Source organism: Pagrus pagrus (genome assembly GCF_965226575.1).
Source record: "Pagrus pagrus genome assembly, chromosome: 12".
In the NCBI taxonomy this organism is placed as follows: domain Eukaryota; kingdom Metazoa; phylum Chordata; class Actinopteri; order Spariformes; family Sparidae; genus Pagrus; species Pagrus pagrus.
In genome coordinates this window covers 15,402,370-15,425,440 of record NC_140196.1, presented here as the reverse complement: position 1 = coordinate 15,425,440, position 23,071 = coordinate 15,402,370, and the positions used below count along the sequence as shown (strand labels likewise).

Genomic DNA, 23,071 nt, shown 5'->3' with positions numbered 1-23,071 from the left:
CAAGAGTAGTCACAGAGTCTCAGCCAATGCATTCACAGTGACTCGCATGAGAATCTCTATTCAAAATCCGACTGAATGTCAAAAACCACTTACTTACCTTTTGCCATTGCTAAAAACAGTAAAGTTATTGTAGGAATGATTCAACATTTTGGGATATGCTTATTCATCCTCTTCATCCAAGAGGCGATTAGCCTAGCTTAGCACAAAGACTGGAAGAATGGGGAGACAGCTAGCCTGGCTCTCTCAAAAGTACGACCACTAGCACCATTACAGTCAGTAAGTTATATGTTGTATTTGGTGTTGATGAATCAGTTTATAAATCCGACCAGTACTTTCATGTTTGGCAACCTCATGTGACAAAAAGACTGGGAAGTCCCTGCATCTTCCTGTCATCTAACAAGATTTTTTTATAGGAAATAACTTTCCCTTAAACCAGACATTTTGTTTTAATGGACCGGTATTTAAGATTTGGTGGCATCTAGTGGTGAAGTTGCAGGTTGTAACCCACTCAGCACCCCTCGCCTCACCCTTCCCGATGGTAGCCACTAAAAATATCAAAGCCAGCTAACTAGCTAGTGTTTAGTTTGTCCATTCTGGGCTACTGTAGAAACATGGCAGTGCAACATGACAGACTCTGTGGAAGAGGACCCACTTCCTGTGTAGATATAAGAGGCTCATTTTAAGGTGAATTAACACAACAATTTGTAGTTTCAGGTGATTATACACTAATGAAAACATAATTATGAATATTATATTCCGTTTCTGCCATTGATCCCCCTAAAGCCTACAAACTGGACCTTCAATATTGCTGTTTATGTATGGATTAAACAAACAGAACAAACGTGTTGATTGCATTAAAATCGATAATGCGTCGTGACAGCAAATCCATTGTTTTCCTTTGGTAAGGTGTGCCTGGGCTGTGTTCCTCTCTTGCTGTGTGAGTTGTGTTATCTCTAATGGTTTTTAGAAATTTAAATATTTTCAGCCTTTTCTGGAAAAGGCGCAGAGTCGCACTACTTTCTCCATTAATTGCACAATGGCTGGTTGCGCACCCCGCCCTGCTCCACACGCGCACAGTGCTGTTTTGTCCAAAACACACTTTTCCAAGGCGTTGTTGAAGCGAGCCTCTGTGTGATCAGGGTCTTAGAGGTGCTCATAGACGTATCATTGTAACTTTAGTGAGAGCAAGACAAGGTGACAGTACAACTGTAAACAGCATGAGATTAATACAAAGAAGAAATTAAACCAATAAAATAGATTAAAAAATATACAATAGCTAAAATAAAATAAGAATTTGATCAAATAAATACAAGAAATCACTTACAGGGAAGAGAACATTTTAAAGCATGAATATAATAATCTCACTTTAACACACAAACATGAGAGTCGTATCGATCCTCCTATCACACTTTTGGAATGAAAGCAAATAAGCCCATTTCTCAAAATGTTTTTTAAGAGGTTAAATCACATGACGATACAGACTGCAGAGTGCCGTTTGTTCAGCAGGCCATCAGACCCTGCTCTCCCTTTGAGTCTGTTGTGAGACTCTCTGCTATACGTCTGGCTGTAGCCCACAGCTTCCACAGACCTCCTCTTCTGGATGCGGTGTAGCAAAATCCGGTAAGTTCCAGTGACGGGGCTCCTCAAGTCTACACTGTTGTTCAGAAGCTGGACCTTGTTGATGCCGAGATCCTCCAGCGCTGCCTTCACGTTCAGTTCATCCGAGCTGAGGATGTGGGAAGGCTCGACCAGGTGGTGAGGTGTAGGGCTACAAGATGGATAGGCCTGGGGGTATTCAATACCTCTCATCCAGTCACTGTCTATGATCTCTGCCAGAGTGAGGCGATCCACAGGAACTGGCCTCAGGAGGCCCTTAATGATCTCCTGGCATGATCGAGGTACATAAGAGGGAATTTCATAGGAGCCCTGCAGGATACAATACTTGAGCCTGCCTGTGTTAGTAGCTTTAAATGGCATGGAGGCCGTCACCATGAAGTAAAGCAAGATACCCAGTGCCCAAATATCTGCGTACTGACCAATGTAACCCTTCTCTTTGAAGAGTTCAGGGGCTGCATAAGGTGGAGAGCCACAGAAGGTATGTAGGACATCGAGGGGGTGGCAGGAAGTGCTGAAACCAAAGTCACCCACTTTAATGCAGTAGGTGTTGGTGTAGAAGACGTTCTCAGCCTTCAGGTCCCTGTGCACGATGTTATTATCATGCTGGGAAAAGAGAAACATGTTTAAGTTTGTACTTTCATTTGGTTTTCTTACAGGAGCATTAGAAAGTTAAACAGCCTTCCTGCACATTTTATTTAAAGTATGAGAACTTTCAAATGTGAAATCGCAGGAAAACTGCATTCTTGAGTGTTACCTTAACCGCTCTAAAGTATTTAAAATTGTGCTGGCCCTTAAATATCCCTTTGTTGTCATCTGAGACTGCTGCGGTCTTACCATGTGTCTGAGTGCAGACAGGACCTGAGAGAACACAAGCTTGCTCTCCAGGTCCGACAGGCGCCCCCTGGTGCTGATACGGGAGAACAGCTCTCCTCCGCTGGCATACTCCATCACCAGGTAGAGCCGCTTGAACGTCTCCACCACCTCGTACAGGCGCACTATGTTGGGGTGAGCCAGCTTCTCCATGCAACAGATTTCAGAGGGGAAAAGCGCCTGGGATCGCTTGTCCAGACGCACTTTATCCAAGACTTTTACTGCCACTCTCTCTATCAGATGAGACAGATATGAGCAAAGGCAGTGAGGCAACAAAGAGTAATCCAGTAGTGGAATGTAACTAAGTAAACTTACTCAAATGATGTACTTCAGTACAAAATAGATTTATTTATACTTGATATTTTCATACTTAATACTTCAATAATTTCCTAATTATACTTACATACTTTACTTTGGTAACATTCACAATGCAGGACATTTACTTGTAACAGAGAGTACTTTTGCAGTGTGGTATTAGTATTAGTTCAGTAAAGGATCTGAATACCTCCTGGAAAAAGTATGTTTTACATGTTTTTTTTCACTATCTTTTCTGTTATTTAATCTCCTTATGTTATCAAGCATTGCTTTTCCTTCCTTCCTTTCTCTATGTTTGTTGATCAGATTCATCTCCATGCTCCACACAAGCTGCTGGCTGTGAAGGCTGTAGACAATATGGATTAGTGGATGGCTGGTTGATGACATTAGTTATGTCTTCTGACACTGGGACTTACCCAGACTGGACTTGCATTGTGTAATATGACACACCAAGCTGACTTAAGTGTCTTTTATTAAATGAATAGATATCTGCACATATATCTTGACTAATATTGAGTTATTTGCTCTTGCAGAAAAGCCTCTAAATCTACAACAATATGAGCCACAGGGAGATATAATAAGAGTTTCCTTGTGGAGATCATGTAGATGAAACCCTGCGAACAACATTATGTTTCTAGGTTGTAAAAACATTATAGTGATATTAAAATTAATCTACTGTCTATATTGCATACAAACCCTCTTTTTTAACCAATGTAAACCAGAACTCCTTTTATACAGCATTGCTCTACAGCATCATATTTATTACATTTTTCATAGCAAATTGGTTTATTTTCATGAAACGCTATTTAACACAAATGTCAATAACATAAACACTTAATGAAAAAGTATTTAAATTTAAGAAGTGACAGATGAAAAGAGCACCAGAGCACTGATCTGAAATTATTATATGACAATTATATTCAAGCTAACATGACCCACTCATATTGCAGGGGTGGCTCAGTTTAACCTGGAGGAGATATGAGAGGTGTGGCCTGACCAATTTATCATTACTTTCACAGATGTATTGAAATAACTCTGTTACACATGCACTTCAATTGCATCAGCACCAGACACCAGACGCCTTTAAACCAACTAAGCCCACATAGTATAATCATGTTAGTGTAACATGGATAGAGTACTTTCTCATTTTGAAGTTTTTGATTAAATCTTTTGCAACTGTTAAGGTGTCAGTCCACAGCCACACAACCTACTTGTTGAATGAAAATGTGAAAATAGTGGAAAAAAACAAAAACAAATGTAACATCTCACCTTTGGTCAGGTCATGTATCCCCAATCTAACCTGGGAGAAGTTTCCGGAGCCGATCTCTCCTCTCAGCTCGTAAAGTCCCACCCTCCGTCCAAATGTCAGGTCATTCATCACTTTCTCCGAATGGGTTAGATCATAGAAGGCCTTCTCATACACAGTGCTCTGCTTCATCTCCTTCTCCTCCATCATGTTCTCCTTTGTTTCCACCTTTCCCCCCACCTTTTGGGACGTCAGGGTGATGATCTCCTCCTGACGTGGAGATGTCTTCAAGTGAGCCCCTGAGAAGGAGAAAAGAAAAAAGTTGGTGTCTGTCTAAATCATAAAATCCTAATTTAAATTCTGTGGTGTGTCTGTACTCACATGTTTTGCCTCTTATGCTCCTCTTTTTCCTCTCTGTGTTGATGGAGTTGTTTCTGTTGTTCAAATACATGGTTTCCAGATGCCTGAAGGTAATTTGCTGCTTTGCTTTGTAATCTGACTTCTTGAATATTCTAGAAAACAACAAGGTGGTAAATTACCGAGAAAACAAACTTCCACTAACCAAAAACTGAAGGAAAAACGTGATCGGAAATGATGTGAGCAGCATGATATGAATTCAAAACCATCCGCATGCATCAGGAAAAATGTTCTCCTTGTCCAGATGCTGTAGTACCACTGCTCTTTTCGCCTGCTGTCTCCCTACACTGCAGTATCGTCTCCCGGCGTATAATCCAGAACTGCTGCATGACATCCTGTAATCCCAGAGTGTTGGACTCCTCCCAAGCAGACAGACAATAGACAGGCTTTACAGAGGCTTCTTTAACCCCTAGACTGATGCAGGTGCTTGAACGGGACATTGATGGGATTATGTCTACAATAGACTATATAACTATCATTACTGTTAGGGGTCAAGGGCCTGAAGGGAGTTAATATATCTGCAGATAAAGTCTTTTGGCTTCCTGTACTGGACTGGCTTTAAATAGCTTTTTATATAAGAATTTAAACTATATTAACTCATCAATTTTTCTACTTTATCACAGACAGATTTTTTTATATTTTGATGGCTGCACTGGTAACAAATAAATAAAATGTCCCTCTTTTACCACCAAATCAAAACAAAGAAAAAAAGCTACTTTATCTTCACAACCTCCACCAAAAACTAAAGGAAAGTGAACTCAGAGAGTCTGTAATTGTGGCGTTCTGACCCGACCACACAGTTACACACTGACCCAGACACTGACCATGACACCAGACAGACACAAACCCAGACGGTCTGACCAGACGTACTGATGGATCTCTGCTTCACAGACTTGACACAGGGATTGTCTGACAGTTATCATACATAAGCTGCACTGTTATGCCGCAGGTGACTCACTATAATCCAATCATCACCTGAGTGATCATCTCAGCACGTGCAATGTGGAATTAATACTAGGAATCTACAGAAGAAGGGTTGACTGGGAGGCGAGAGAGGCGGCTTTCAAACAGGTGGGCTTGTTATAAGGAGGGGGGGCAAAGAACTACGATATCAACTGCTTGGTTCTGAAAAGATTGACCCAATTTAAGATTCAAGATTCAGTTTCTCCCAGCCCATAGCAGTGCAACATTAGAAAAAAGACACCAATAAATATCTAAAACATTCCTGTCTAAAAAAACATGTAAAAATGGTACCACAGGTAACATAAAAACAGAAGAGGCTAGTCACTGAGTACCAAACTGTATGATTGGGGACAGAAAATCACTGTGCAGTTTATTATGTGTGCCATTAATAAAGAGGAACAAGAGATGACAGCAGATACAAAAATGCTTTAAAGGTGCCTCAAGGCAAATTATAATAATCAGGAAGCTAAGACAGAGATTTATAAGCAAAACCGTGTGTGACACCAATTTTATACAGCAAAGTAAAAAATAAATAGGTTTAGATTCTAAAATCATCCATTTCAAAATGTCAAAGACAAATCAAAATATTTTAATATACTATAATGATATAATATTATATTTTTATGCTGATATGAGTCTATATATCATAGATCTTGGATATTGGTGTATTGTCAGTGCTGTCTTTTCCTGGTTTTAAGTTTTAAGTTTAGCAGACTGTTCTACTTGTTCTAATACTTGCTTTTAGCGTCTTAGTCATTGAATCTACATTACTGATGATTATTCAACAAAAATCCCACTGTATCACCAAAAGTCGTCCCTACAGTGTTGTTGCAAATACTAATTTTGAGGTATTTGGTCAAAAATGATGGAGTATTTGATTTTGTTGCTCATTTCTACCATTTATAAAGTGCGTGGAGTGAGTAGATTTCAAAATATTGAAGTGCTCCAGAACAGTTACTAATGGACCTCGAGGTGAGATTCTTTTGCAAAAAACAGAGGTACATTTTACCTGAATTGTGAGTCTTAGTATCAATCCCACAAGGTTTATTTTTGGTTGTTAGTCTCAAACTTGATAACCTGAAACCTAGTTTGAAACCAATTAATCTCTATAGAGTTTTATAGTTTTCTGTTAACATATCACATGATCTACGTAATTAAATCAAGTAATTAACTACTAATCTGGGTTTTACCAGGATTATAATAGAATTTCAATAAGATCTGTTGTAACTTCATGAAAGGAATCAACAATTGAAACTTGTTGTAGGCGTCACCTTAATCAAGGTGTCTGAGTGCTGACGGCTCTCTGAGCGATGATCCGTTGATCCCGCTGAAAATGAGGGGATCACATCACCACTTCAAAGGAGGACTAACACCTTATTAAGATATGGATTGCTAAACCAGTAAATGCCAACATTGTAATATAGCTAAACTTTTATTCCTGTGATTAAAATAAGATTGTTTTAGTCTGACAAAGAAACAAAAGTATTTAGACAATGTAAGTTTCCCCTTCAGATGAGCTGTATTCTGGGCTGTTTTTGCCAGTTTACTTTGTCCTTAATCAAGTTTCCATTTCACCTTTACCTTTAACATGTCAGAAAACATCACACATATAGGGAATGTTATTAAAATTCTGAATTTTGCCTCCTTCCTCTGTAGAGAAGCTGAGGTTTGAAGGGCAACTCTGAGGGGTCTGACCATTTGGTGTCATGTTGAATAAACACAAAGGTGCTGGAGTTTTCTGAAGGGCCCCCACGCTGATCCTGTTTATGTGTTTGGGCCGGGTTTTGTTTTAAGTCGGAGGTGCTAAACACCTTCCCCCTGAGATAAAAGATGATTAATGCCTTTGAATGAGCGACGCTTTAATGGCTCGAGGCTACTTAAGCACTTCATTGGGGTGAGCTCGGGCCTGTCGACACACTCGAGCCACTGGGTCTCTCGCAGCAGAAACAGAAAAGCTGGAGAGCTTTCCTTTGAAGTGGCCCCTGCTTGTAAGAACTCCATCCCACAAAGCATTCGGCATGGAAATTTGATTAGCTCCCACTTTTTTTGGCTCCACACCACCTTGTTTTCAGGTCACATTTGGGGCTGAAGCTTGATCCCATAAATATCAGAGGTATCAGAGAGCAGAGGGACACTCGGGATCTGGCAGCTGAAGAGCAGATTTGGATTAAAACCATGGACTTACTGCAACCATTCCTTCTCCTCCTGTGTGCCCTCCACCTGACCTGTAAGTACTGTTTGCTCTGTTCTAATCTACTGCTGCTGTGATGTGTAAAGAGGAAGCTCTTTACCAAGTAGACTGACACCAGACTGCTAAAATATCCTTGTTCATCCACTGTGATATGACTGGATATGGCTGGGAACCAAATATTTAATAAATATTGAAGTTCTTCATGCAAATTGAAAATGAATACTTCCACACTAGTGGTGGAGTGTAGCTAAGTGCATTTACTCAAGCACTGTACTTTAGAAGAATTCAAGATAACTTCATCTGAGTAATTCCTTTTCATGCTACTTTACTCCTCATGCGGTTCTCACAGGACAGCCATGCTACAAACATATGATCTTCTTATAGAATATGATGCAAGCTGTAGATTAGACTACCCATGAGTATATAAAGCAGTTAAAATTGGCTCAACCATTAACATCTAGAGCTGCAAAATGACACATATGCATTAATGCAGCAGTAATTAATTAATTAATCCAAAAAGATCCTATACAATAGTAAAACATTGACAGGCAGCATTTTACTGCATACTAAATATATACTTTTACTTGAATGCAGATTATTTTACTTTAATTGAGTATTTTCACAGTTGTATTAGTTATTTTAATTAGGTAAAAGATCTGAAAAACTTCTCCCGACATTGTTTAAGGCAGACATAGTCATGTCTGATATACAAATTCTTTCAAAATAAAGTAACTGAGAGTGAGTTTTTTCTTGGAAAGCCATTTCTAAATATTCACATACTGTCTGGGCTTAATAAACTACTAATGAATAAATCATTTTGATTAACAAATGACCTCAAAGAAAATGGATGCCTGCACTACTGTGTCCCATGTTTGACTTTAAGATATTGCGTTGTTGTGAATCTTAAACTGCTCATCTATAATGTTTTAAATCAATCTCAAAGAATTATGTGAAGTCAAATGCTAATAGCGTTCATTAACTGATGCTCTGTTTTGTTTTCTAGTGACCGGAGTGTTGAGCAAACACATAGATCACAGAAACCTGTTCACCCAGAGAATGTGCTGCAAAAGACAGAGCCACTTCGTCTACATTGGACAAGGTAAAGCAATAAGTTTCACCACATTTTCAGGGTAACCATCGTTCCGTCAGTAAATATTTTAATGTCCCTTTAAATGCACATTTGTAATCCACCAACAGAAACCAAAATACATTATCTATGATTTGTCAAAAAGACTGAGAAATGCCAAAGCATAAAAACTATGTCTGTCTGACATCCAACTGAATTTCCACAGACATCTCTGGGAGTCCTGTCAGTGTTGATGTGGGGATGTGCAGGTCGCACTGTGGGGGAGCATCCAGGCCCTCACATGAAGCAGGACAGCAGGAATACTCCAAACATTCCTCAATGCTGGAATTTCTCAGGAGCAAGAAGGTGAGTGACGTTTCCCCACATGGCCACAAGGGCGCGCTGTGACTTTGTGACTGTCTGAAGAGGTTGTTGAAACTCCAAAAATTGTCATTACCTCATGATTAAGATTTTACTGAGGCTTCACAGACTTATTTTAGTATCCACAGCACCATTCATATAGTTTTGCATGGGCTAATAAATAAAACTAATCATGACCTACAAGTGTAAAAAGACTTGACTCTCCGAATAATTTGCATCACTTACATTAAAGCACATAGAACAACATGTTGTGACATGTCTGAACCAAGCATATATCTGTCACCTTGCTGAAGATGAGAACACGGGGACCAGCAGCCGCAGAGAGCTCGGAGCCGCCGCACCAGCTGCCCTCCTGCGGGATGAACCACGTGTGCGAGCCGACCGGGATGCGCGTGGACCGGGTGCTTCTGTTCGAGGGGCCCCGGGAGGTGGAGGTGATCGAGGAGTGCCACTGTGAGATCAAGCTGACACAGTGCATCCGTGTGCCCGCACTCAGGACTTACTACTCCGAGACGCCGTATGAGACTGTGATCGACGTGGGTGGATGCTCCCGGTCCAAGGGCTCACCAGGTGTGTGTGCTTACCTGCAGCAAGGACCAAGACAGGAAGAGGGGCTCAGCTGAACAGAGAGCAGCTGATCATATAAAAAAGAACTGAACATCAGCCATCAGACTACAAAAACATGCAGTTTATGGTTCAGCCAATTAGCCTGTTTACAAAGAAAAGGGTATTAATTGAATTAGATGTGTTCATTTTAATGATGTCAGGACAGTTTCAACAATTCAAGGTGATTTTAAACCAGTGAAACTGAAAAAGGGCCAATTAAGTCGGCCTGACTCACACAATTAAGATTTTATGCCCAAACAAACTCATTTTTTTTGTTTGTTTTGGTGCATTTAAACCTGTAAAACTCATAATGCAGTGTCACTGTGTTAATGCACTTCTAACAGCATACATATTTAGTAATGATATTCACTGGAGGCCGTCAGCCAAAGCAACCCAGTACTACTAGCATTGGATTCCCCACAACTCACTATACTGATAAAAATAAAGGCCTGATCCTTGGTTTTCAAGCATCTAAATATTTGAGCAAAATATAGATAACTATAGAGTTTAATTTAGTGATGGATAATCAGTATTTGGTGTGTTTGAACACAGATACACAGCATCAAGAAATAATACAACTTATACATTTGTCCTCAAGTGTATTAAAAGATCCATCTGTCAGTTTGAGATGGATGAATATCAGAGGCTGATCCCGTGTTTTACAGTTATGTTTGTTTACATCTTCTCTTCCTGCCCTCATTAACCCAACATTTTCTGTTATCAATCCTTCACAGAGGGATTCTCCTGTGTCCCCACGAAGTTTGACTCAGCCTTGGTGGAAACCCCCAACAAAGCGGACCTCATCCAGACTGTGGAGACCTGTGAGCTGAAGGAGAGCTGCTACAGGGTCCCATATGTGGAGTATTACTATGAAATAGTCCACCATGAAGATGGAGTCAAAGAGGAGAGGCTTAAAGTAGGTCCCAACCTCTAAACATGTTTTTTTTGTAGTATTTGTAGTTCTCGTTAATCATAAGTCGTGTTCATCCCCAACAGAAGTGCCTGAATCCAACTTGATATCTAAATCCGTCCTTTCAAACTAAGCTTAATTTCCTCTTAGCAAGGCATAATTAGCACTAGAAGAGTGATTCATTTGCAACACCGGTTTCACACCCTCTTTTATAATCAAGTTGAGAGGAAACGGGGGTTCTAGTTGGGTGCCAGACAGTAATGAAGTATCCTTATTCATCAGACACATGTGTGGAAGACAGCACTTAATCAAGCTAATCCGCTGGCCGGTGGCTGGCACCGCACTGCCTGGTGTGAAGGACTCCAGGATGTGCTTATTCATGCACAGCCTGCAGCAATACACATGATAGACTGGCAGATCTGAGTGCAGTCCCAGTTCATCTTTAATCAGGAAATTACAACTAAACCTGATTTAAACTGTTTGTTGGGCATGTCAGATTTAGACTCATTATTCTCGCTTAACCTAACGCCATTCACTGAAGTCCCACTTTAAAGCACAAGCTACAAAGGTAATCAACAACCCTCACAATATCACTGAAGTCAAGGTAATTACTTGTGATTTTAACAGCAGGCTTTATGTGCTAAATAACATATTAGACGGAAATTTTAAAGACAAGATTTGAGCTGAATTCCTGCACAGTTTGTCCTCTGCTCCAAAGGTGTGAGCGCAGCGCAAACACAAATGGCCCCTGCAGGTGTCAAAACAAAGCAGTTAACATGCTAAACAGCAGCTGGCCCCCGACTCAACTGGGTCAATATTTGTGAGCAGCTGTGAGCTGATTGCCCTCTCTCTGTGCTGCTAATTTTCCACAGGAAATAGATGTGGGCAGATGTTTGGGAGGCTGCACTACAGGAAACCGATGCCTTCTCAGGTACGTATGAACACAGCTGCCACACACACACGCACACACACCCTCTGCCCCTCTCATAACAATTGCCTGTGAGCTCTGACACTTTCTGCACTCAGCATGTGTCAGCACCTTTTAGTTTAAGCCTCTCACCAAATGTCCCTGTTGAACCTTCTGCTTTAGTTTGAGACTGGACAGGATTCTAGCAGGGAGATTTCAGTTTATCTTAAATATATGTTAAGAATAAAAGGTTCACACAAAATTAACACTAAAGGTGCTGTTTGTTAGAAAAGTTGATTTTTGAGTCTCATTTGCAACTCGCTTTGGGGTGGCAGCCGACCCGTCCTACAATCCCAAAGGGTCAGTTGTTGATGAGTTGGGAATGAGACTCTAAAATCAACTTTTCTTACAAATAGCACCTTTAAAGCTCCTTTATTGTGAAGTTGTACTGCACAAACAAATACAGAAAGTCTTGAATTCACTCAACCGCTTGTCGTACAGTTTTCCCCATTTATTTCCCTTTAAAGCTCTTACAAGGAACTGTCATTATTTGTTGATTCAGACGGCCCCTTTGGAAAAAAGATGATGATGGTGAGATAAATAAAGTTTGTTTAGTGTTGTACCACCAGACTACAAGGCAGCCTCTTTCCTCAGGCTGTCAGACTCTTTAATTCGTCCTCAGCACTCAACCATAAAAAATAGTTTAAATTTAGGACCTTTTCTGGCCCGATGACAGGCATTAAGAATTCAAACTCAAAATGTATTTATATGGCACATTTAAAAACAATGTTAGTTGCCCAAAGTGCTGCACAACATACATAATGTCAAGTGCAAGCGATAGAGATAAAAACAGCATAAATCATCAACATAGAGTAACAATAAGATAAATTAGAGAATAAGAATTACTATAAGACTTCTATAGAAATGGTCCTTTCAGTATGTTAAAGTAGCTTTACAGTTGTAAAAATACATAAATAATCTCTATCATCCAGTTCCAGCACTTCACTGAAGCTATATGTTGTTTACACTGAGTGTCTCATGTTTTTATGGCCACACCTATTGTACCTTATTTTAGACATGTTTTCCCTAAATTATGCCGGCCATAATCTGTTTCTTTGGAAACTTTTGGCTTAACTAGAATTTAAAATAAAGTTTTGCGCTATTTATGGCATAGCATGAGTTTGTTAGTGAAAGGTTAAAGATCCTATTTGTAAAAGGTGGTGGCCGGCCCGTCCTACAGTCCCAATGCGTCAGTATTTGACGAGTTGAGAATGAGACTCAAAAATCAACTTTTCTTACAAATAGGTCCTTTAAGAGGTTAAAACATGGGATTCATTTTACCAGCCCTTTATAATACCAAAACCTGCTATACTGCATGGTTGTAATACATTTATATCAGCAGATTCTTGATATATCATAATACCTTCATAAAGAAGTTTACTGAGGAATTATCCCAGTTGAAACTGACAGCAAAAAATGGCAAAATGTCACATGACACAAGAAAAACAACAACAAAAAGCATAGTAAATGTAAAGCTCCTGTTAGTTAGATAGTAATACTGACACTTCTGGGTTGTAGGTTGGGGAGGGTACCATCCAAACTATCTCACTTGTTATCAGGATCTCAGGATTTTAATATTAAATTCAAATTTGAACTTTCAACAAGTCAGTGGACAACAGTAGGCTACATGTTGATACAGTAATTAAGGTGTTTAATTGATATTTCCTGTGACAGATGTACCCTTTGGGCGACACATACATGATATTAAGTAGTCATTTGATGTAGTGCACAAATTGATTTTAATGTTCCTTCAATTTTCTGCTGCAGGAGTCCATCTGATCCAGAAATCTGCCACTTATGGGCTGAGAGACAGCCCAGCTCCTGTGTTCCTCAAGGCTACGACAGCCACAGCTTCCTGAACCAGCATGGACAGATACGCACGGTCCTCTCCATCACTTCCTGCCTTTGCCAAGACTGAACACTGCGCCCCCTACTGGAAAAAAACAACCTCCAATCGCTTTATAAACTGGCTGCAGCCCATTGACGAGCCCACCAAATACTGTGACATTTGTCTCAGAATTTGCTACCTTAAAGTATTATTGTATATTATGTAATATATGTAAAAATGATAATTTTGTAAATAAATTTAATACAACAAACTGTGAGGACTGCTCACTGGACACCTGGTCAACACGTGTCCCAAACTGCAAATAAAACATAGAACATTTAAAAAGGTATCCCAGGTACACTTGTAAGAAAATAAACTATAAATGGCACTGAACACATTCTCCCACAGAACAAATATACACACAATGTGTTCCTCTTTTAAATTATTACTGAAAACAAGTTCAACAGAAACAGTCTTTTAAACTACCTAAAGACCAACTAATCAAACTAATGGATGAAATCTGAAATAACTTTGAGTCAGCATCAGGGTCTGAAGTTTCAAAGAGCCAAAATGAAGCTTTGAAGCGCTGGATCACATGAAGAGTCCCATTGAACAAACACACGTGCAGTCAATAGCTCTTAAGTTTGATATGAACGTGTGAAACAACACTACTGTTTCTTCTGTCATCTTAAGAGAAGAGGTTTTATGACTTGCTTTCAAGGTGTCACTCAGAACAAAAACTTTGATCTCTTAAATGTTTATTACAGTGGGGGACACAAACTTTTACCGGCTCCAATCTGTATTTCGCTTGTGCGTAACGGTGCGTAAAGATCAAAGTCGCCAAATGGCACAGTGTTTCCAAGGAAGGAATTGAGAAATTAAATTCAAAATTGCAAAGCTGAAAAAAATAACGTGGGTTTGGACTTGAGCTCAAGGTCAATAATAACAAAAAATATATGTAATTTATGTGTTTATATTTATCCAAAGCCTTGAAAGGTAAACTCAAACTTTCAGTGTACAAACTATCATCAGTGTAACATTTTCAGGGAATTCAGCTGTCTGCTGCACATAACCTGAAGAAAGTTGTCTTTTTATGGGAAAAATGAAAAACGATACAGTCCAGCTGGAGTTCTTCCAAAAAAATAAGAACAAAACTGCAAATTTGGTGATTATCCAGCTGTGACTGGATAAGCGGTTATGTAAATGTTGCGACGTGTAGACAGCGACACCCGTCTCTTTATCGAAGTAATTGGTTTCCACCTAAGACACAGTGCCCATTATTCTAAATTAATGGATTCATTTAGGCGCAGTTGACCTCCCATGGTGAGTGCACTTCCTCGGGAGATCAGCTCCAAGTTGACTCTGTTCATATCTCTACATTCTATAAAATGATGAGAAATATACATTCCACAACGACAGAGCCGCTTGTCGATGAGCACCGAGCCTTTTCAAAGGCTGGATTTAGTTTATTTGAGCCTTTATTGCCAGACGTGAAGACAATGGCCCTGAATAAAATCTCCAATCGGGTTCACACCTTGTTAACACCGCCATTAGTCTCCCTTTACATTCCCTGATTGGTGATTTACATTTGCGACCAAATAGCATCTTTACTGCTGTTTACCGAGGCTTTGAGGGGCACTGAAGAGTGAAGGGGAGCATTTGATATAAAAAGTGGAGCTTCCAGGAGCCTGCAGTCACTCCAACTCCAAGCTGCTGGACGGTTGTGTGGATCGGGGACACTGAAGCGTCAGGAATCTACTCAAACCTCCGAGATGTTGATGTTTGTGATCAGCTTCGCCTCTCTGCTGTGCGCCGCCGCTGCACGGCCTTCACTCAACTACCTGGAGAATCACTTCGCCGCCGAGAACGAGTCAGAGGAAGTCCGCTCAGCTGCCATCAAGAGGCTTCTGGAGGTTTTTGGGATGGAGGACCCCCCTGCTATCCATGGACACAAGCAGCCACCTCAGTACATGCTTGATCTGTACAACACGGTGGCTGATGTGGACGGTGTGACCAAGGACCCGTATCTTCTGGAGGGGAATACTGTGCGCAGTTTCTTTGACAAATGTAAGAGCAGATTTCTGTGCGCACACGTTTGCGTCTGCCCACTGTAGACTATGAATCATAGTCGCGTTTGTTGGTGTCTAATGATAAATATTTCCATTGCAGTGCGCAGTGAACAGGTGGAGTACAGGTTCAATTTGTCCACGGTTGCCAGGACCGAGAAGATCCTCACTGCAGAGCTCCATCTTTTCAAACTGCGACCTCAGGCATCTCTGACATTCAACAGGCATCATTTCTGCCAGGTATGTACCATTAACTACAATAAACTGATCAACTTGATGAATTGAAGTGGAATGCATGTCTCCTTTTACATTCCTCTAACCCTCCATCTCTTCTGTTTTCTTTCAGGTGAGTGTTTATCAGCTGCTTGACACCAGCAGGAACAACAACACACAAGAGAAGAAGCTGCTGTCTTCTCGACTCATCCCAGTCCACTCTACTGGTTGGGAAGTGTTCACCATCACACAAGCGGTAGGTATCCACTTCTCTTTAAGGCCTGTGCTAACTCCTAAAGGTGAAATCTGAACATTACTGCTCGAATTCTGTGTTTTAATCGACCAATGTGAATTTTCTTCATGAAGGTTCGCTCCTGGATGGTAGATGAAGGCAGTAACCTGGGGCTCCATGTGGTGGTTCGGACCCTGGGAGGAAGCCAGATGGATATGAAAATGATTCGCTTTGCTTCAGGGCGCAACCACCACCAGAGCAAACAGCCCATGTTGGTCCTGTTCACTGATGACGGCCGCCGCTCCACTTCTCTTGAAAGCTTAGGTGAGACTTTAATGCTATTTGATTGCACCCAGTGTCAGTAGAAATACACAGTTATGGTATTTATGTGGTCTTACTCATGATGAGCAGGGGTGTAGATACGAATTATGGGGCCTAGGGTAGACCCCGGGTCCCCCAACCCTCCTTTATCTCTTCATCGCTGTTACTCAATTTGTACATTTTATACTTTGCAATCAATAACAACATGTCTTTCTTAAGAAAGATCTGACATCTGATGCTGCTCAGCTACCAGAACCATGCTTTCATCAGCTGTCTGCTGTTAAAATGTGTTTAAAGGTGCTATTTGTAAGAAAAGTTGATTTTCATTCCCAACTCATCAAATACTGATTCATTGGGATTGTAGGTCGGGCTGCCGCCATCCCAATGCGTCAGATTTTGGCGAGTTGCACAACCCAAAGCAGTTCACTCAAAAGTCAACTTTTCTTACAAATAGCACTTTTAAGTTATCTCGCTACACTGTAACCCTAATTATTGCAGTTCGTCACAGCTAAAACAAATTTGAAAAACTCTTACTCATAACACATACTGTATAAAATAATGTGATTTCTAACAAAAATCTCTTCTTTCCTTCACCAGACCCAAACGATACCACTGCCACTTCCAGCCTCCTCCAGGCCCCCATGTCAGGCCCGTCCTCCCGCAGCGCCCGCTCTGTAGACTATAGCGAGGAGGAAGGCGTGTCTTCGCCCTGCCAGCGCATGCCCCTCTACGTCGACTTCGAGGAGATCGGCTGGTCGGGATGGATCGTGTCACCCCGGGGCTACAACGCTTACCACTGCAAAGGCTCCTGCCCCTTCCCCCTGGGTCAGAACATGAGGCCGACTAACCATGCCACCGTCCAGTCCATCATCAACGCCCTGAAGCTGATGAAAGGCATCGAGACGCCGTGCTGCGTGCCCGACAAGCTCTTCTCCATCAACTTGCTGTACTTTGACGACGATGAGAATGTGGTTCTGAAACAGTATAACGACATGGTGGCTGGAAGCTGTGGCTGCCACTGACATCAGCTAGTCACTGGTGTTGGACTGCACAGATGTTCATAAAAATACAATCAGGGCCAACTGCCCTTTAAAACTCAATTGCAACTAATGAATAATGTGCAGAGTACCATGTGTGGCATTGTAATATATGTAAATATCCATAAATTATAATATATGGCAGTGATGGAAGTGATATCCTGTGAGAGATGTAAATGTGTATATTTTATGATTTCTGTTGTGAATTATTACAACAAAGAATAAAAGATGTAAACAAATGTAAGTTTAAGTTGAATTTATTCTTAAAATACTTCATTTCAAGAACATCTGAAATAATGATGACAGAAGAACAAAATATTTAACCATCAGAACCACCCTCATTGACCGATTGGTGACCATACGGATTGTATGGTCACCAATCGGTCAATGAGGGTGGTTTATTTGCAACCTTGTAATGACAGGGAATGAGTCAACATTCACAATCCTTGAAATATATCCACAAGAAATGGTCAAAATGGAAGAATATTTACAATCTTTTAAAAAGATCACAGTTTCAATAATTTGATTAAGAAGAAATGTTGCCAACCACTTTCAAACTAAATAAATCCATCTTCCTTGCAGTTCTGTTATTGCTTAAACTTTGTCGTTCAGGAGGACAGACAACTTCATGTCGACATGAAGGTACTATGTACTAAGGTTGTGAGGGTGTGTTCATCCATGAGGTCACAGTTTCCCACAAATAGCTGCACATCTGTGGAATTTATATAAAATGTATTTTCTAACCATAACTATCTCTAATGAGGAAGGGAGCCAAATCATTTAAAGCAACATTATGTAACTGTTTTACTTTTATCTAACTTCAAAATCATGTTGATGGTACAGTGTCTTGCAAAAGGGTGAATGTTGTCTCTGCCCCCCATCACTTGTTTCTGCTCAATGTAACTTCAGTGAGAGGGTAGGATCACAGCATTACAGACAAGTTGTTACAGACCTGGGATTTGTATTAATGACAGTGGTATTGCACTCAAAGAACTGTGGGGGGCACCAAATCGCACAACATGCCAATTTCTACATAATGTTGCTTTTAAGTACAGTAACTAGCTATCTTTTCTATAACACGGACTGTATTTAATACCACATCCAAGTAGAGGTAGTTATTATTGTATATTAAAAGTAATTTGAGATATATCTGTACGGGCACCATCATGTATTTCCTAAACATTCATTTTGCTTGCATCAAAAGACGAAACAAAAATCTAAACAGAACTCTACAGTGACTGAGGACTAGTAAGGAGGGGTGCTCTCTGGTATTGCGTCTCAGTTGAAAGTTGTCACTTTGTTCTCTGCCACAAAACACTCTTCTGTAGAGCTGGGGCTCTCCAGCTCGTGTCTGGAGAGATGCTGCACCACACACACACCGATACAGTCACCAAACACATTGGTGGTGGTCCTCAGACGATCTCTATCAACAAACACACAGGAAGTTCTGAGGTAAGGAACTTGACGTGACCACAACCAAAAGCAAAGTTAAGAAGTCTAATGTGTGACAGCAACCAATCCAGCAAAATTGCATGATATGCAAATCTACAGCAGATTGTACAATGTTAGCAGCACGTGTGAAGACTCATCTTTTAAATCAGTTTGCTGTAGTCAAGTGAACACGGCTGGTTGCTCCCAGAATGCTCACAAACAAACAGACACACACTTACAGCATCCAGTCAACTGTGATGATGAATGAAATGCTTTCAAGGGGCAGTCCAACTGATGTCAACACTATCGCCATGGTTACAATGCCGCCCTGGGGGATTCCCGTGGCCCCGATAGCGGCCACTGTGGCTGTGATACTGGAATTACATACAACACATGTATTTAGGAGGGTTTTGTTTATAAATGGGACAGAAAAAATATTTAAGCCACCTAAAAATGACACAAATGAATGAAAGTAAGTTAAATGTAAAACATACAAATAGAGCATGAGTTACTATGAAAAACCACTTAAAGGTTCCATATTATGTTCATTTTCAGTTCACACGGTTATTTTGGCTGTCTATAGAACATTTTTACATGTCTTAATGTAAATAAAACACATTATTTTACTTTTACTGTCCATTGCTGCAGTACCTCTATTCACTCTGTCTGAACACTCTGCTTGAGGACCTGGAGGCATCTTGAAAAGTCCCACCAAATATTGTTAGTTGTTTCCTTGCCAAGATTTAGTTGTAAAGATTGATAACACTTTTATGTAGGGGCTGCGACAACCAGCACAAAGTTAGCTTAGTTAAGCAGCCGAGTGAATATGTGATAATTTTTTTATTAGTTTTATTTTCAGCAGTTGGAACTGATTCTTTTACCTTTAGCATGAAGCTTTCGGGCCCTGTCCCACCAAACCGACACCATAGAACTATTGGCAAAGAAAGCCAACTGTAGCGTTGCCTCACTTCGCCTGTGGCTCAGCCAAAAAGCTGCACATTAACACACAACAAAGACTACAGCCAATGGCCAACTAGCTTGTATGTCCTGCATGCGAGGAGGTAACTCTATACCAGGTGACAGTAGTCTGTGTTTGTCATTCATTAAGTGAAACAGTAACGCTAAAGCAACGTTTGCCTATCATTTTCACACCACTCTCACTCGCTAATATAGCAACTTCTAATCAAGCATTTTCGTACATTTTTCTGATTCTCTTCTCGTGCACTGATTTGCTTAGCTGAACAGCCGATCAGAGTGACATCTCTCGAAGATTCCACTTGCTAAATCAGCTGAAAAGCTTTAAAACGTTTATTAGTTCCTCTACTTTCTGATGTTTATGTAGTTTTTAAAGCTGTAGCCATAGAACATGTGTACAGTCTACATTTCATCATACCTGATGATGATGATTTGACCCAGATTGAGCTCCATATTATGAACTTGGGCAATGAATATGGAAGCTACTGCCTCGTAAAGCGCTGTGCCGTCCATGGTCATCGTGGCCCCTACAGGCACCATGAAGCGTGTAATCCGTTTGTCCATGTTTAGATTTCGCTCCAGACAGCGTAAGGTGATGGGTATGGTCACAGAACTGGAATAAAAAAATCACATCTATGTAATACAGACTATATTTTCTTAGGCCAGTTCCATCTTTACTTAAATGTGTGTACTGTAGCCTGTAAACAACAGTGAAAGTGAAACCCACCTGGATGAGGTCCCAAAGGCAGTGGTGAGAGGCTCGAGTAGACCAATCACTAACTTGAAGGGGTTCTTGCGTGTGAAGATGATATAGATGAGGGACAGGGTGAAGAAGCAGTGGATTACTAGGCCAGTGATCACAGTCAGAGAATACATGGCAAGCTGCAGACCGATAACTCCAATGTCTTTCAGCTGCAAAATCTGTCCTCCAACCAAGAAGACAATCGCCACCGGGGAATACCTGCGGGATTCAGCAAAGGCAGCTTATATTTCAAAGACTGATGCATTTTGATACTGTGTTGCAACACAGGGTCAACATGTTATAATCTACATTTTCATGTGGAAGCTTCTTGTTCTTACCAGATGACTATGCTGATAAGATGGATGACAGCTTTATTCAGACAGTCAACAAAGTCCCTCACAGGTTTTCCCTCATTCTCCATATAGCCCAGGATAAGGCCAAAGGCAATGCAGAGGACCAATAAACCCAAAATATTGACCCCGTCTGAGGTGCCTGACATCGGAACTGTGTCATCTATAGGGGTCCCAGTAGTGCCGTTACAGGTCATGATAACAACCAATCATATTAAATAAAATTGGTCACAGTCACATGAAGGGACACAGAAAGTCCTAGTGTACTCACTTGTCTGATTGATTTTGGAATAAACAGTTTTATACTGGAAAAAGAAGAAGAAAATCATCACTGTTAACAACTACCATAATGGAAAAAAAACAAAAAAGGTTTCATGATTGTATCTTACATGATTGTGGTACTATTGCATTGTCAAATGCAGATTAACAAACTGAAAACATTACCGCTGATAGGGATGCTAAAGAAACCATGACCGCTGCAGATCTCACCTGTCTGAAACAGGCAGCCACCAGATTCGGGGGAAACATGTTTCTGCAAAGCAAGAACAATGAGTAAGCTTTGATTGAATGCTGACATGTGATTGAGTGGATTGTTCCTTTTTGATAGAGACCTGATCAGATCCAGAAAGGCATCCACAGTCTGCACAGCCTCCACATGACCACCAGAGGACGGTGATGTGTCTCTGGGTGATTTCCCCGGCTGGATAAGAACAACTAGGATGATGCCTGTGGACACAGCCATGATGGTAGTCATTGCGTAATAGCAGAGAGCCCGAAGTCCAACTTTCCCATAAGACTTCCTGTCCACAGATGCCATGCCTGTGATAAAAAGAAGTTGCAACAATTTAACATAACTCCATGTATGTAGAATAGCAATGTCACAGTTTGGAGAAATTATATTTTAAAAATAGAATATATACAATTAGACGTAAAATAAAATGCATTAAACTGTTATATATGACAACTCTCTCAAAATAATTTTAAAAAATATCACTAGAAATAGAAATATATAAAGATGTTTAAGAAGATTAAGCGACAGTTGCCCCCAAAATCAAAAAACAAATATGTAGTGCTGTTTATCCATCTAGATTGTTTTGGTATGAGTTGCTGCATTTTGGAGGTATGACCTATTTCATGTAGTGGCTAACTAACAAAGCTAACTAAGCTAACTAAGAAGACAGCTCAGCCGAGGAGGATGCCATTAAGGTTTACATTATGGGTGATATAGGTACAGTGCTAATCGTGTGCACAGTGGCATGTGTGGGATCTAACCTGAAATCACAGAGGTGGTGACGAGAGGAAGCACCAACATCTGTAGCATTTGCAAAAACATCTCTCCAGGAAAAGTGAAGTATTTTACATCTCTGGCTGTCATCTTACTGGACTGCAGAGCAAAACCCAGGCCAATCCCTCGCAGAAACATGGACAAAGGTCAACATATCACTGTGTCTATCAAATGTTAATCACGCTCTGTTTCATGCAGAGAAAACGACAAATGCAGTCAAATCAAAACAAAAAACACTGCAGGAATAAAATCATTATGCTAACAAAAACAGGTGCAGTCTGTCTGCATTATGGCACCTGCAACTCAGTTAGAGTAATCCACTAAATGCAGAAAGAGACATACATGACAGACAGGACAACAGTATCAAACATTGCTTGTTAGGTACATTCCTGACATACTGACTGCTGGCATGACATGAAACCTAACAACATGAGTTAGCATTCAAGAGCCATCATTAAAAAATGCTGAGATTAAAAGATTAAAAGACGTACTGTGTCAGAGAAATCAATGAAAACAGCTGACAGTAGTTCATAAAGAGACTTACCGATGAAAATAGCAGCTGTTGTGAGAAGAACAAAAGCATTTCTCCTGAGAAAACCTTTAATATCACATTTATTCTGGTGTAAAGGCTCCAAACTCGAGGACTCTGAAGGCTCCTGGCATGTCTCAGTATCATGGACATCTGCAATGTTCACTGTGCTCAGCTTATACAAACCATTAGAGGTGAGATGCATCTCCTTCATGCTTCATGCAATGTCACAATATAAACTGCAAAAGAGAAGACAGAAAGGACATTTATCCTCTCGATAGGGCTTTACAAAATATGCCTGTTAATGACAACTATCCAAAGTAGTGTAAAATCTTGAAAAGGGAGGAAAAGAACAGCATTTACTGTATTTAGTGAAATAAGATACAATGGTACACTCTATTCAACATGAAAATGGTTAGAAAGTAATACAATTGAAGCGAACCTACAGAAAGGAAATCCCCTTTTCATTTCCTATCAGCCCCAGTGAAGAAATCATTGAATCAAACCTTTAAA

The 23,071-nt window shown here is 40.5% G+C and overlaps 4 protein-coding genes across 4 annotated transcripts; 2 read left to right on the top strand and 2 right to left on the bottom strand.

Moving 5' to 3' along the window:
- Nucleotides 1-1,464: 1,464 nt before the first annotated feature.
- Nucleotides 1,465-4,512, bottom strand: LOC311266055 (serine/threonine-protein kinase NIM1-like; the record flags this gene model as incomplete). Its single annotated transcript, XM_084368239.1, has 4 exons — nucleotides 4,430-4,512; nucleotides 4,072-4,347; nucleotides 2,452-2,720; nucleotides 1,465-2,220 (listed from the first exon to the last, which is right to left on the bottom strand). Exons 1-4 carry the CDS (start codon nucleotides 4,497-4,499, stop codon nucleotides 1,465-1,467), a joined length of 1,371 nt encoding a protein of 456 aa, XP_084224365.1. The 5' UTR covers nucleotides 4,500-4,512.
- A 3,091-nt stretch (nucleotides 4,513-7,603) lies between these two features.
- pnhd (pinhead) lies at nucleotides 7,604-13,529 on the top strand (the record flags this gene model as incomplete). Its single annotated transcript, XM_084368238.1, has 7 exons — nucleotides 7,604-7,655; nucleotides 8,623-8,718; nucleotides 8,912-9,051; nucleotides 9,336-9,636; nucleotides 10,407-10,588; nucleotides 11,455-11,513; nucleotides 13,317-13,529. 7 exons carry the CDS (start codon nucleotides 7,604-7,606, stop codon nucleotides 13,465-13,467), a joined length of 981 nt encoding a protein of 326 aa, XP_084224364.1. The 3' UTR covers nucleotides 13,468-13,529.
- Nucleotides 13,530-15,149: 1,620 nt separating this feature from the next.
- Nucleotides 15,150-17,231, top strand: admp (anti-dorsalizing morphogenic protein; the record flags this gene model as incomplete). The annotated part of the gene is made up of 5 exons (XM_084368593.1): nucleotides 15,150-15,444; nucleotides 15,547-15,683; nucleotides 15,790-15,912; nucleotides 16,023-16,212; nucleotides 16,807-17,231. 5 exons carry the CDS (start codon nucleotides 15,150-15,152, stop codon nucleotides 17,229-17,231), a joined length of 1,170 nt encoding a protein of 389 aa, XP_084224719.1.
- A 388-nt stretch (nucleotides 17,232-17,619) lies between these two features.
- On the bottom strand, nucleotides 17,620-22,781 carry LOC311266276 (excitatory amino acid transporter 1-like). The gene is made up of 10 exons (XM_084368566.1): nucleotides 22,574-22,781; nucleotides 22,017-22,154; nucleotides 21,356-21,563; nucleotides 21,234-21,276; nucleotides 21,016-21,049; nucleotides 20,733-20,907; nucleotides 20,380-20,613; nucleotides 20,071-20,265; nucleotides 18,917-19,051; nucleotides 17,620-18,669 (listed from the first exon to the last, which is right to left on the bottom strand). Exons 1-10 carry the CDS (start codon nucleotides 22,770-22,772, stop codon nucleotides 18,525-18,527), a joined length of 1,506 nt encoding a protein of 501 aa, XP_084224692.1. The 5' UTR covers nucleotides 22,773-22,781; the 3' UTR covers nucleotides 17,620-18,524.
- Nucleotides 22,782-23,071: the final 290 nt, after the last annotated feature.